The sequence below is a fragment of the Apteryx mantelli genome, chromosome 5 (genome assembly GCF_036417845.1).
Source record: "Apteryx mantelli isolate bAptMan1 chromosome 5, bAptMan1.hap1, whole genome shotgun sequence".
Lineage (NCBI taxonomy): Eukaryota > Metazoa > Chordata > Aves > Apterygiformes > Apterygidae > Apteryx > Apteryx mantelli.
In genome coordinates this window covers 14,661,034-14,675,921 of record NC_089982.1, presented here as the reverse complement: position 1 = coordinate 14,675,921, position 14,888 = coordinate 14,661,034, and the positions used below count along the sequence as shown (strand labels likewise).

The following is a 14,888-nucleotide window of genomic DNA, read 5'->3' as shown; positions in this document are numbered from 1 at the left end:
GCAGGGGACCGCGAAAGGCAGGAAAAGGAAAAGAAGGGGAGAGAGCCGGGGTAAGGAGACGAATAAATAAATAAATAAATAAATAACAGAACGAGGAAAGAAAGCTGGCTGAAATGCGAAAGGAAATTTCTTTATAAGCAAAGGGATTTGCTCTCCCGCTCCCGAAACCCTCCTCCCCCCCCCCCCCCCCCCCCCGCGCTCCGGCCAAGCGCCCACCACAAGCCCCACCGGGCAGCCGGGACGGGACACAGCCGCGGTCCGTGCCAGCCAGCCGCCGTGCTGTCGCCCCGTCCAGCGCCGGGGACAACGCGGCTGCAGGACGCGGGTGCAGCTTTGCTGAAGGCGAGCCTGGCTCGGAAACGCCACATGCAGCTTGGCACCCCGCGACAGGCGCCCCTGCCACCTCCTCTCCCCACGAGGGCCGCTTGGGGAGGCGGGACGCAGCCTCCCACCCTGCGGGACGGCGCGGCGCGGGGGGCGCAGCCAGATAAAAACACCTTCTCCCTCCCTTCCTCCCTCCCTCCCCCAGTGCTCCCCGTCCTAACCAGGGAGGGAGAAGAGCACACGACAGAAAGCCACCCATTGTAGCGTTTAAATGCCTCGCCGTTCAAACCGTCTTTGACACGTCTTGGCTGGGCTCCCAAAGGCATCCTTTGCCATTTGATAGCACTTCAGAAGAGGCCTCTCTGTCTTCCCCGCTCTGGGGCAGCCTGGAAATGGCCAAATGAAAGAGGCAGGGCATTTTCCACACAAGAGAAACGCATTAATCGGAGCCACTGTCTCACCTAACTCCCCGGGGGTGCAGCAGCTCTGAAAAGGACTTTCGGAGGAGTCAGCCTGAAGTTAAACGAGTCGCTGGGGGGGTGGCAGGGCAGCATATGGTTTCCCGGGGCCACATCCCAGCTCCGGGAAGGCTGCCGGCTGCGCGGCTCGGCCCCAGCGCCGCCGCTGCAGCCAGGGCGCTGCGCCGCTCCGCGGGACACCCAGAGCGGGCCAAAACCCCGGAGCCGCGGCCCTCCCTTCGCCCCCCACCCCGCGCCTAACCTGTTCCTCAGGCTGGCCCCGCAAAGAGGGAGGGTGGGGGGTCCCGGAGGCGGGGGGATGGCGGCGCGACCCTGCAGTGGGGCTCCGCACGGGCCGGGGGGGGGGAAGGGCCCCTTTGCAGCCGCGGGGCCGGTGCCCGCCCCCGAGGGTCACATTCCTGCGTGCCCCGCGGCTGGCGGGGGAGGCCGCACACCCGCGCTGCCGAGAGGGCAAGGGAAAGGCCCGTCGCACACCTGCTGCCGAGCTGCGGCGCGCCGCTCCGCCCGCGTCGGGCCGGGCCGGCGCTGCGGTGGCACGCACAGGCGCCCGGCCCCGCCGCGCCGCCCCGGGCAGCCCCCGCGCCTCTCCTGCCCCGGCCCGCTCCCGCAGGCAGCACCTTGGCATGGCACCCCGGGGCTTTCCCCCCTGCAGCCCCAGCCTTGCGGCAGGTACGAGACCGGGGGTTTCGACTAGCCGTGCCGCGGGCCTCTGTGGGCCCGCAGAGCTGGAAGGACCTGGCCAGTGCCCTGCAGCTTGCCTCCTGCACTGCGACCCGCGAGCGCGGAGAGGGAGGCCCAGGAGCACTGCCCGCGGCGAGGGCGGAGGCGGCGGGACCTGGGTCCCCGGGGGCTGCAGGCAGCTCCTCGCTGCAGGTGCGCTCGGTTGCTGCCTGCGCCAGGGCGGCAGGAAGCACCGGCAAGCGCCGCGGAGGGGGCTCCCGAGCTCGCCCTCCGCCGTCGCGGCACGGGTCCTGCAGCAGACGCGTCGCAGCCTAAAGGCACAAACCGCCGCTCGCCTTTCCTCGCTTTTTTCCCTGTTCGCTCTCCCTCGCCCCCCGCGGCAAGCCCGTCCCGGGTGGACGGCGAAGGCAGCTTACTAGATGCAATTACTGGGGTGCAACACGGCTCCTGACGGCGTCGCTGCCCCAGAGGCAGCAGTGCCCGAGGTGGGGCTACCTGTGTGTCCGAGTTTAGCGTCAAAGCCAAGGCCAGGAGGCGCCCTGCGCGGGGACAGGGCTGGGGGCGGCCGGGCTGCTCCCCCTGCTCCTCCTCGCCAACACCTCGGCGGAAGGGCAGAGCCCGCGGCGGCGGCGGGAGGCCCCTGCCCGCGACCTTGGCTCCGTTTCCCCCGCCCGGGGCCAGCGGCGGCTCCGCGGGCGTCCGCGGGCAGGTTAGTGCGGGCCGCCTCGGGCTGCGGAGTGGAACCCCGCGGGGGTGCGCGCGAGGGTGCGCGCGGGCGTGTCTGTCTGCGCGCGGGCTCGCTCGTCGCTCTGTGCGTGTCTGACTCTCCGCATTGTCGGAGCAGACACACTGGGCCATTTCTGTGTATCCTTTTCTCCTCCTTTGTCTCCTTTTCTTTGGCTTTGACTCTTTCAGGTGCCCCAGCAGTGCCCTCGCGTGCTGCTCGTTGCTGGGAGGTGGCGTGGCTGCCACTGCGCTGCTGTTGTGCGAGGGGAGGGAGGGAGGGGGCTTGAATGCTGGCTGTTGTGCTCGGCTGGGGCGGGGGGCCGGCGAGGAGGAGGCCGATGATGATGATGGAGGGGAGGGGTGATGATGGAGCTGAACGCGGGAGCGCAGCTCCCTGGGGAGCCGCCTGAAAGGCCGCTGCGCTCACCAGCTGACAACGCGTGCTCCGCTCCAGACACGGCGCACCGCGGCCGGGAGCGCGGCCAGCGCCCCCCGCCCCCCCCCCATTGTCCGCCCATTGTCCGCCCCGCTCTAATTAAGAAGCACTCGCCCCACGGCCAGCCGCCCCCACACGCCTCGTGGGCCCGGCGCCTTCCTCTTCTCCCCTCGCCGCCTTTAACCCTTTCTCCCCCCGCCCCGGCCCGAGGCCAGAGGTTGAGCAAACAGCAGCCAGATACCTGCAAAGCAGCGATGCGCTCCGGCGACCGCCGCGCTGCAAACTTGCCCCTCAACACCGCGCCTGCCCCCCTCGGCCTCCCCTGAAGCAGCCGCCCCCCGTGCTCGCTGCGCGGCGTTCAAGCCCCGTCGCCGGCTCTCCCTGCCACTCCCCGCGCTCAGCTCAGCCGCTGGAACCGGCCACGGGAGCCTGCGGCTCCGCCTGGGGTTGGGGCGCCTGCAGCAAGCGGAGCGGAGCGGAGCGGAGCGGCGCTCCGCTGCGCGCTGCCTCCGCGGGCCGCGCCGCGCCCTGCCGCAGCGAGGAGGGGAGCGGAGCCCGCTGCCCCCCACGCAGACCCGACGGCACACAGGCTCCAAAGTCAATGGAGCCGCCGCGCGCCTCGCACAAAGGCGGCCACCTCCCCCAGTCCCCGATCGTTTTCCACACCCCGGAGGATATTTAGTGTTCAGCCAAAATTTAACGCTCGGATAGTGCGCTTCTGACTCGCCGTTTCAAAAAAAAAAAAAAAGAAAGTTTAAAATGATAAAACCCCACAAAACAAACCCGCCGAAACTGTTTCAAGAAGCTGGTGTGCGTCCCTGCTCTTGTTAGAAGTTTGTGCTAGTCTATACAAAACAAACACTGTCGCAAGTTCAGTAAAGCGATTTATCCATCTTCATTAAAGAAATGTTGTCTCTTTGTTTGTTTGGGAGATATTAAGCATGCTTAGCTTGCAACACATAGTTGATTCCTTTGCTAGTATCTTGGATACTTGGATCTGACTTTGGAAGGTAGAAGCTAATTGCTAATAATGGAGAGAAAGGAACCAGCCAGCATAGCAGGAGTGGCCTGGCATATGGGGAATGAGCAGTCTGAAATACTCAATATTCAAGTTTCCAAAATATTAATGAGATTATAGCAACCTGCAGCTATACGTTACAGCTTGTTAACGGAGTGTAAGAGAGGGGGCTGCCAAACGGTTGTTATGCAAACTCTATAGCAGAACCTTAAAATGGAAATGCGGCTGGGTATCTCTTTCAAAGAAGTGTTAAAAAAAAAAAAAAAAAAAGACCCTCAGACAACGAATGCTTCGCTATAGCTGCGAGGACCAACTGTGCCATGCAGCGCGCTCATCTGTCAGGGGAGAGATCACGTCCTAAGGAGCGTGGAGGATTTTATCTATGCTTTTCAATCAGTTTGCGCTTCCAAGTTGCGTGTCTGCGCGTCACGCAGTTGGAGAGGCAGCGCCTGGGATGTTTGGGACGAGAGGCGATAAACCCACCCGTTAAACCCACTGCCATCCCTTCGGCACCCCCGGAATCGTCCCCGCGGGGCATTCGCGAGGCGCGTTACACCGAGCCGGCACTGCCGAGACACCGCGGCGGTCGCTTCGCCCTCGCTATACAGATACCTACCATCACCGATAGGTTTTCGAGAAAAAAAACAAAAAAAACCCCTCCCCCCCAAAAAAGAAAAGAAGTCAGTGATATTTTTCTTTGCCGTATCTCTCCAGCACTGGGAGTCTACGAGTGCTCGCTAAGAAATAAGACCGACTTTGAATACCCAGAAATAAATACCGTAAAACAAAAGCGATCAACCCAGAAAACGCTGGCAATTTTTAGGAACGGAACTGACCCTACCGATGAACTTTTCACCCTGCGGGACCGTACCGCGCCTCGGTAAATAGGTGGCGGCCGCAGCGGCCGGGGCGGCGGCGGCAGCCCGCGGGCCCGGTGTTTATCCAGGGCACAGGCGCCGCGGCAGCGCCGAGGTTACCGAGGGGGCAGGTGCACTGTTTGTGGACAGGAAAGTGACACTCTCACCTGCTCCGCTCTCGCAGCGGCTGCTCGCTATTGACACACCTCCCGGAGCAGCTTTTTAACTGATTGCCCCTTAGACCTACCCGAGGTTTCACCTGCTGAACGACAGGGACGCAGGCTAGGAAGCGTCTGGCTCGAGTTGCCGGGTGCTTGCTCCAGAACGGCTCCTGTTTAGCCCCGGGTCTGGTGTCACGGTCAGGGGTGCCCTTGGCTGCACAAAGCATCAGCCCCCTGGGGCTCTCCACCCTAGCGCTGGAGCCAGCAGCTCTCTAGAAACCCGAGACCAGGGGCCAAATCCTGCTCGCTCGGCGACCTGTCCCAGAGGCGGGCGCTGCTCGCTTGCCCCAAACCCCGTTCCCTTTCCCCATCTTCGACTAAAGCATCTGCCCGCTCCGTCGGCTGCTCCAAGCAATTTCCGCACTGCTTAAATAGGTCGCGTCTTCACAGCGAGCGAGATCGGGCTCTATACAGAGACTCATTTCTGTCCCCGAGGGGGTGAATCGTTTGGAGGGCGGCGGCTCCCGACCCCGGCACAGACCGGCACTTGTTGCAAATACGCACGTTTCAGCTTTGGGCGGCGGGGGGGCGGGGAGCGCAGTGCCCGTGCAGCACCCTCCCCGTTTGCTGCCGGGGAAAGCGGGCGGAGATGGGTCGCGATGCCGGGCCCGGGCTCAGCCCTGCGCCGGGCAGAGCCGCCCGGGGGCCCGGGCACCCCCGCTCTCCGCACGGGCGGGCCGCGGGAGCGGCTCCGTCGCGGCGGCGGTGACGGGTCTGCCCGGTGCCCCTCCGCGGGGAGCGTCCGCCGCCCTCGGCCGAGCCCGGGGCGGGCTGGCTTCGCCCCCCCCGCCCGGGGCGACGGCGGGGGCTGGGGCCGCGATGGGAGCTGAAGGCCCCCCCGGGAGCGGAGCCCCGCGGGGTAAGCGAGAGGCGCACCGCGGCTCGGGGCGGGCGCGGAGAAAAGCTGACCCAACCGCGCCAGTTGTTCTTTTTTTTCCCCACGTTTATTTGATCTCAAAAAAATACATAAAACAATGGCAGCTGGCTTTGCTAAAATCAAAATAAACGGTTCTCGTCGTAGAAAAGTTTTTTTTTTTAAAAAAAAGAGAAGCAGAAATAGTAGCAAACACTCCATAATAAATAAGTTTCCTAATACCACAAGAGCAAAATAAAACGGACATAAAAGTTTGACACGACAAAACTGTTTTCGTTTTTAAAAGAGCGTTAGGATTAAGTGGCTTAATTAAATGTTGGTCTCCAGTTGGCAGTTAGTAGCTTTCCTCTTGAATCCGCATCTCCAGCCGCTGATAAAGTGCTTGCGCCAAGTTTCCCCCCCAAAGACGCCAACATGGTTCGCTAAACAAAATCCACCTTTTCTCTGTTATTTACAGGACAAGACGGTGTATTATTTACATTTTTTTTTGTGTGTTTCCATAACAACACGATCCAGATCGAGGATCGGAAGACTTTTGTGTCGGTATCTGTGCACACTCGGATTCAGAAGCGCGCCGCCGGCATCCGAGCGAACAGCACCGGTCGGGAGAGTTGATAGCGCAGTCGCTACTCGCCAAGCGAGGCTCCGCACTACAAGGTAGCACGTTGGCAGGAGGGAACGACAACGACTTCTAGGCAAAGGAAACTTTAAAAGCAGTACTTAAAGATAAAACCCTGACAGGGTGGGGCGGGAATAAACGGTACAGTCACTAAACAACAGCCATTCCCATTGACAAACCAAAAAGTTAACGGGGGCGGGAGAAGAGGGACGGATTTCAAATCAGCTAAGAGGACCCGATGCTATCTTAGACAACCCCACGACCGGCTGCCCAGCCGCAGCCGGAGCGGGCAAATGGCAAAGTCCGTGCTTCGGGGGAGCGGCCGCGGCCCCACGCCCTCCCCCGGGCCGGCGGTCGCAGTCCCGGGGCTGCCCGGGGGCGGGGGACGACACCGGCCTTGCCGCCCCCGCCCTAGCTGGCTTCGTCAGAGTCACTGTAGTGGGAGCGGGGCGAGAACTCCCCGTCGCTCCTGTGGGACCGGGGAGACGTTTTGCTCCTTTCCTGCTGCTGCCCGGGCTGCTGCATGAGGAGGGCGGGGGAAGGGGCTTTCTGTCCCATCAGGGCGCTCTCCTGGAAGGAGGGGAAGTGCAGCGGGTCGAGTTGCACCGAGTAACCCCCCGCGGCCGGCGGCGGGGGGAAGCGAGTCCTGCCGTGCCCGGGGGGCGAGGCTCTCGGCGGCCCCGGCGGCGGCGGCCCCGGCGGCGGCCCGGCGGTGGCCGCGGCGGCGCAGGGCGGCTCGAAGGGGGCCCCGCGGTGCTCGGCCTTGCCCGGGGGCTCGGGGGGCGCGGCGGGACTGTGCAGCAGCTCGGCCAGGGCGCTGATGTAGATCTGCGCCATCTGCAGCGTCTCATACTTGGACAGCTTCTTGTCGTTGTTGAAGGAGGGGATGACATTGCGCAGCTGGTCGAAGGCGTGGTTCAGCCCGTGCATCCGCCGCCGCTCCCGCGCGTTGGCCGCTAACCGCCGCTGCTTCTGCACGCCGCTCACCTGCGCCCGCAGGCCGGCCCCGCCGGGGCCCCGCGGCCGCCCGCCGCCCGCCGCCGCGCCCCGCGTCCCGCCGGGGCTGCTCCCGCCGGGGCCCCGCGGCCGCGCCGCGCCCCCCGCCGCCGCCGCCTCCTCCTCCTCCTCTCCGGGCAGCAGGTAGCGGGGCGAGGCGGCGGGCACGCGTGCCGCGCAGCACACGCCCAGCCAGCCCGGGGCGAAGCCGCAGCCCGGCGGCTCGGGCCCCAGCAGCGGCTCCGGCGCCCCCAGCTCGCGGCCGCCGTCGGCCCACTCGGCGGCGGCGCGCGGGTGGCTCATGGCTCCGCTGCCGGCCGCTAGCGCCGCGCGCCCATGGGGCCCGGGGCGGCCTGCTCGGCGCGGCGCGGCGCGCACCCGCGCGGTGCCCGGCTGCCTCGCGCGTGGCGGCCCGCCGTCTCCGGTTGCGGCTGGGCGCCGCGCCCCCCTTTAAGGAGCGGCACGCGCCGGGTCCCCCCCGCGCCCTCCCTCCCTCGCGCCCCACCCCTCCCGCCGCCCGCCCTTCCTCGCGCCGGTCGCGTGTCGGCGCGGCCAATGGCGCGCGCGCGGGGGCCGGCGCGTGCGGGGAGCCAATGGCGCGCGGGGCGCGGCCCGCCCGGCGCGCGGCGCGGCGGCGGAGGGGCGGGGGGAGGACCGGGGCCGGCGGCACGCGCGGCCGCGCCGCGTCCCGTCCCGTCCCGTCCCATGCGGCGCCCCGCCCAGGGGAGCGCGCGCCCGGCGGCCGCCACGCCACACCACTCCGGGCAGGGCAGGGCAAGGCAAGGCAGGGGGCCGGGGAGCGCCCTCAGCACGGCGGGGCACTGCCGCCGCTCCCGGGGTGCTGCGCGGCGCCAGCCTCGCCAGAGTCGCTCCCTTCCCATCCAGGCTCCCACTGCCGCAAGCGGCCGCGACCCCCCCGTGGACCCGCTCCCGGCGTCTCGGTGAAGCGCCCGAGCGGGCGAGCCGAGCGCCCCGGCTCTCGCCGCGTCCCCGCAGCGCTTCCGAGGGACCGGCTGGCTGTACCTGCCCCCAGCAGGCATCTCCTGCCCCTCCTTCCAACGCTCACTCCAGCGGCAGCAAGACTAAACAAGTTAGACAAAGCAGACAGACGCTCTCCAAAGCACTGGCGAGCAAATCCAAACGAAGCTAGGGGAACAAAAATTACAGGAGATCCTGTCACAGGCCCTCTTTTCAGACACAAGCAAAACGAAATACGGGAGGGCCTCCACCGCTGCTTCCCAAATTACGCCTGGTTTATGTGAAACAGTGCATCGCCGAACTTGCAAAACCGACAAAGAATAAGCTCAGGAGCTGAAATGAACCCAGATCTGGAAAAATAGCTGATGGGGCAGAGAGCTTCCTCCTCCATGGACAAAGTGACAGGGCACCTTTTACTGCGCCCCCGACCCTGCCCCTGCTTCCTCGCAGACGCACCCCAGTTTCTCCCGACAGTCGCGGCAGACAAAGGTCCGCAAAAGCCCACGGAGAAATTACTTCACAGGCAAACCGCGGTTCCTGGGCCAGAAACCCTGTGAAACGAGCAGCGTTACGATGTAGAGACCCCGAGTTGCATCCACCAGCGAGCGTACGTGCCCCTGCCGGGAGCGCTTCGCCTGCCAACTTCTGCGCACCTGTTGCGGGGTAGGAAGCGGCCGAGCGCGTCTGCCCGCGCGGGGGAGGCGTCGCCCGCCGCGGCGGGGAGCGAGCGGCGCCCCGGGCCCCGGCGCCGCGGCACACGCGGGGCGCTGCAGGGCCGCTGGCAGCGCGCTGCCTTTGCCCACACGAACGCCCTACCACTAAATAGATGCCCAGTAAATACAAAGCGAGTCGCTGCTTTGCAAGAGTTCAGCTACGAAGCGACTAACTCGCAGGTGCCACTGCCACCTCGTTTGACTGTTACAAGTAGTCTTAAAAAAAAAAAAAAAAAGTGAGTCCCAGGGAAATGCAAGAAGTGCTCGCACGACCAAATAGGTGAGAAATTGTGGTTTGCAGCTAACACATGTATATTATACACAAGCAGCCACATTTTCGGTCCCGATTCCCAGCAAGCAAGTTCTTTTGTTCACCAAACAATAGCTCCCAAAAGGTGGTGGAGAGGGAAATAACTTCGTGCATGCATCTTAACTTTTCTTCTGACTAGCCTTCCCTCCTGCCACTAACACCAGCTTTCTTCTCCTAAGTCGCAGTCCTTCAAGCGCTTAAAGAGGAAAAGTTGAGGTTTACTCATGTGAATAGGCTCGTTGAGAACAAAGTGATGGGCACAGTATGAGGTAGATATGTTTTTTCAAACGTGAATAACTCACAAGCCAAGAAGGGAGTGAGGGAGCACAACAGCTCAAAGCCATGCTGCGGTTACATAAAATGAGCAAACTTATTAGTTTATTAGCCTGGCTAAGTGTGCTCAGGCTACTGCAGGCCCCTGGGGCCCACCTTCCACAAACAACTTCATGTTTTCAAACAAACAAGTTTATAGTTTTCTTTTCTTTTTCTTTTTTTCCTTTTTTTCTTTTTTTCTTTTTTCTTTTCTTTTCTTTTTTTTTAAATCCAAGGTAAACTTTCACTATTCTCTTCAGCTTGCAATTATGTTACAAAGGCAGCATTTCTGGGATATTTTTTGTAAGCTAGTAGCCAATTTCTGATCAAAATGAAAACATTTACTTGGTAAGAAAGACTAAAAGTTTATGCCTTCCTCCTGAATGTTATCAATGAAGTTGGCAGATCATCAATTTGAATTCAGCACCTAGTTTTATAACCTCATATCTTATTGCTATACACACACACACACATATATATAATACATATATATACACATGTATAAAATGTTTTATCATGAAAAAAAAAATCCTGTCTCCACCATGCTGAAGTGTACCCTTTGACAGCTAAATATCCAATCTTCCGGCTCTTCTTTCTGTCCCCAGGCATCCTGTGTTCCCTAACCCAGGTCCCGGTCGTACAAGCTACTTTGCAAGGAGCCTCATTGTACTCTCATCTTCAGGGTTAAGCCTGTGCGTCCCTGTTTTGAGCACTGGGCACTGAGGCTGCAAGCTGCTTGATGCTGGGACCACGGGCCAAAGCTTGGAAGCAAGTAGGAGCTTTGCCAAGTGGGAGCTGCTTGTATGCACTGCCAGAAGCCTAGCAAGCTTGCACACACGGGGAGAGTGATAATGATACACTGTTTAAGCCCTAAAGGCGGCCGCACAATGAAGCAAGAGCTCCAGCTCTTGCTCCAAGCTGGTGGCTACAGGACCTGCCTACTTTTGCCTGACAGTAGGCCTAACTCCCAGGCCCAGGGATGCTTTCTGGGATCTCAGGCCAAAGCCTCAGGCACCAAGAGGAGCAAAGCCCCGTTAACAGCCTGCGCAGAGGTGGGGTGGGTGACTGGCACCAGGGCAAGGGCCTGGCCTCCTGGTACCCCACACTCCCAGCAGGGCCAGAGTTCATGGCAGTGCTCAGGGCCTTATTTCTCTTAGCAGGCGCTTCAGTGGTTTTACAGTGGGTAGGGAAGAACAACCTTGCTCCCTGGTATTCTCCTCAAAGGATTAGCCCAGCCAAGAAATAATACCAGCTGCTTATTTTGCAAGCGCCATATTTTGTGAGCATGCAGTTTGAAACCGGAGGCATTCGTGGCTCACTCGTCAGTTTGCCTTTGAAAGGACACACACAAAAAGCTGTTTTCACCACCACCACTGCTCAGAGGGTGAAAATATTTAATTGAAACCCATTGGTCTGCATATGCACATATCCACTGGTGCACACACATACACTCAGAGTCAAAGTCAAAGGGTGGTTTATGTCAGTGCTGGGTTTAGCTCTACTCTCCCAGAATAAGATAAATGTAAGTGATGAAGAACTCCTGGGGCTGGCTGAACTCATTTTGTATTCAGCACTGCCTGGCCCTTTTCTCTTCCCTTTCTCCCTCTCTTTGTATGTTCAAGCCTACTTGAGTTTCTTTTTTTCTTTTGTAGAAGTTGGTTCTTTTGAAGCGGTTCGAGGCACGCCCTGCTGCAAAGGGAACTTCACAGGAGTCGGAAACACAAGCACACCGGTCTGAAACACTTACTGTACAATAGCAGGAATGTAGGAAGCCTTGAAAATGAATCTGCTCTCTCTAAGAAAGTGTCAAAGCTTTCAGAGGAAAACAAACTGAATTTATCCCTGTATCTTTATGCAGATTCCTCCCCTCCTGTCTGGTTAAGGGCCATGGCAGCAACTCAGGGTCAGGCACATATTAGCGTTACAGAAAAATGGGTTACAAAAGGAGGGGGGAAAGAGACTTGCAAAAAACCTGCTGTATCATTACAGCCGGAGACATTTTCAAAGCACACAAAGCACATGGGTCAACCCTCAGCTTAATTGTACTCAGTAGTCTAATTATTCATTCAATCACATTTCAAAATCAGCAGGCTGCTCTACAGGCATCAGCACAGATTAGGAAGTATCTTATTCCTTCCCTTCCCTTGCCCCACTTTCTCCACACAGTCTCCCATTTCCTCCCTTCTTTTTGAAAAGGGGGAGGGGGAACCTCCTCCCCCTTCCTCACTTGACTAATCATCTGGTCCTCAGACGGAAAAATATACAAGCAAAGAGTGACAAAGTTCTGAATATCACCTACAACAGTAATGGGGCTAAACCTCACTGAATCTCAACAGCAACCTACACAGGTCTCCTGCAAGAGCAGGGAAGGGCGATTCCTACCAACCTGGCGAGCTATCCACAAATCTGGAATGGCAGACCCCATATATCACAAATACATAAAGAGAATACACAGCCTAATCATTTTTAGTCCCATCCACAGTATTATTGAAAAATTCATCTGCAGAAGGTGTCAATTTTTACATTATTCAGAGCAAACAAGCTTAAAATAGATCAGAGACAAATAGCAAGTCTTGCTTATGCTACTATAATGAGCATATGATACTTTTACTTTTAAGTATATTTTAAATATAAACCAGAAGTGATGACTGCAAAAGCCCAGGTACCTGGAACATCACTACAGATGCTAACATTTGTGAGGTTACCTGCCCTTTTCTGCTTGTTATTTACTAAAGAATAATTAGGACCATATTGCCACTGAAGCCGACATGCCTTCAATTCTGCAAAGCAATCTTCCTGGGTAGGCTATTGCAATTACAAAGAGATATCACTCATTTTGAATATTTCAGGATATAAGAATCATTACTGTTTCTTGGTCACATTTGCCCCCATCAAGATCTGGCTGAAGACCTACATTCTGGGCCTAGTCCTGCAAAGACTTTCTGTTGTGTACAGTGAATTCTATTGCAAGTACTCCCACTGCCTCCAAGAGAAATGCAAAGAATCACTATAACAATACTTTCCTACCTCCTGGGGTCATTGTAAAGCATAATGAATTCAGCTTCGTAATATATTTGGGAAATTTATCTATAAAATTTATACCTACATACACTTCACCCCTTCATTTTAATGGCCATAACTGTTACTAAGAATTTGGCTTATGCTATTATTATTTTAAAAATAAAAAAGCTTTATATTCAAGGAAGTATAGCTATTTCCTCCATACATAGTAATAATCTTCCTTTGTTCACTTTGGTTTAAACAATTTCTTGTTTTGAAACTCAATTTGGCAAGAAATTTCCTCTAAAATTGCTAAACTATTACAATGCCACCAAAGTCACTGGGAGTTGAGGCACTTACCAGCTGTGGAACTCATTCGAATAACAGACCTCCAGGAGAAAAAAATTAAAAAACATTATGTCAAGAACTACCACACAGGGGTTTTCAGGGCTGTTGTCACGAACTGATAAATACTGCCATCTCCCCTGGATGATCAGAGTAGCTGGTCTGGAAGGCAGGAAGCAGTCTCCTCCTAAGCTCAGAAAGTCTTACTACAGAGACACAGAGGTCTGCATTTGCTTGGTTAGTGCTTCTACTAAGAGACCCTGCAACAGCTCGAGCAAGTCACACAGCTTTTGGACCAGGATCTGCATTACTGAGTATATCCCAGAACTAAGCTCTTAGAGGAAGAAGAGTTAATGCTTTCAAGAAAAAGTAAAACCTGCAAGGAATTAAAAGCTTTTACTTGCATTCAAAGCATTCTTTAACACAACTCAGACACTAGTATTGGACCCAAATTTGTGTCACAGACTTTATATCCTCCCCATCCTCGATTTCCTCACCCCTTAGATAGCGATGTTATTCCCCATTGTTTGTTTGCCCTTTGGAGCAGGGCCTGCGTACGCATTCACACACACTATCCACAAGTCCACTGTTTTAGTCAGTCTCAAAATAAGTTACAATAAAGCATTAATATTGCAGCTGTCTCCTGCTTAAGACATTGCATTTATATGGTCAAAGCATTTTAAAAACAAGTGTTGTCTAGCATGTTTTAATTATGCCGTTACTTAATATGTTTTACTGATGTAAATCACTTAACCAAGACATTACCAGTGCCATTACCAGTGACAGTGTGTTTTACAGCATAAGAGCAATTCTTCTGTATGGTTTAAGACAGAAGAATTAACATTCAATCATCCATCCACAGAGACAATATATCTCCTTCAAATCACATCTGGTCAACTCCTATTGCTCTCAATGGATCTCGCGCAAGAGCACAGGGAGTGTAAATACTTCCGACTGCTAGGCACACAGAATTGCTGGTATTAGATTATTCTTTAATGATAGCTACAGCATTCCCTGTTTCACTGTAGCTTTAACCATTGCACAGAGAACAGTTACAAAGATCTGCTCTGGGAAAAGCTTAGAATCATAGACTTGAACTGTAAACTAAAATTTAGATTTGCAGGCTCTCCATGGCACAGTAGAAGTCTATTTCAGTAGACAAGGGGGGGGGGGAAAATAACAGTTGATACGTAAGCAAGAGGAAAAAAAGGAAGAACGTGACATCTTAAACACTCTGCAATTGCTCTCAACAACAGTGTTACTACAGCAGTAACCTGGGAACGTGGGGGCTTTGCCCAAGTTATACTGGATCTGAATGTGGGGTTCCCACATCCCAGCAGTTCCATCGCCCACAAAGCTCCTGGCAATTAGGCAGTCACATACACATGTCTGCCACAAAAGGAAGGAGTGCCAACCTGCAATTCCAGCCTTTGAAGGCCTCCTAGAGGAGAGGAAAAGGCCTCAAAAGGCCTCTTAGAGGGCAGAGTCACAAAAGGGAATTTGGAGTCACAGAAGCCAAAACAACGCGGGGAATAGTGGCCCCTCAAAGGTGACAAGGCCGACTGGATGGACCCGACTCGTTGCTGACCTGTTGCCCCACACCAAGCCCCTGGAGAAGAGACTATCCCCCCATAAAAGAAACAGAGGACATGAACATGCCTCTGATTTGGCACTCCGATTCCTTGAGGTTTGTTTGACGGCAGGCAGAGTCCTCTTTCTTTAGCCAAGACAAACCTACCTCGCCATCCACAGAAAATCCTTTGACAATTCTGTTTTTACCCCTAACAGCATCAAAGAGCACAGACAAATACTAGAAACAATTGATTTCCAAAACAACACATCTCCAGCACAACTTTAAGAAACTATCTCTGTGAAAGGCTGTGAAAACCAACCCATTTGAATACCTCTTCACTGGTCTACTACCTCTTGTATTACAATGTCTAAACTCTCAAGATTTTTAATACTTCTTTTTTTCCAAAGTAAAACCACACTTTAAAAG

At 56.5% G+C, this 14,888-nt stretch overlaps 1 protein-coding gene across 1 annotated transcript; it reads right to left on the bottom strand.

Moving 5' to 3' along the window:
* Positions 1 to 6,645: 6,645 nt before the first annotated feature.
* On the bottom strand, positions 6,646 to 7,534 carry ATOH1 (atonal bHLH transcription factor 1). Its single transcript, XM_067297082.1, has one exon. It carries the CDS (start codon positions 7,532 to 7,534, stop codon positions 6,647 to 6,649), a length of 888 nt encoding a protein of 295 aa, XP_067153183.1. The 3' UTR covers position 6,646.
* Positions 7,535 to 14,888: the final 7,354 nt, after the last annotated feature.

Excerpts from the sequence above, each read along its gene's own strand:
- ATOH1 (XM_067297082.1), bottom strand. The coding sequence starts at position 7,534 with ATGAGCCACCCGCGCGCCGCCGCCGAGTGGGCCGACGGCGGCCGCGAG.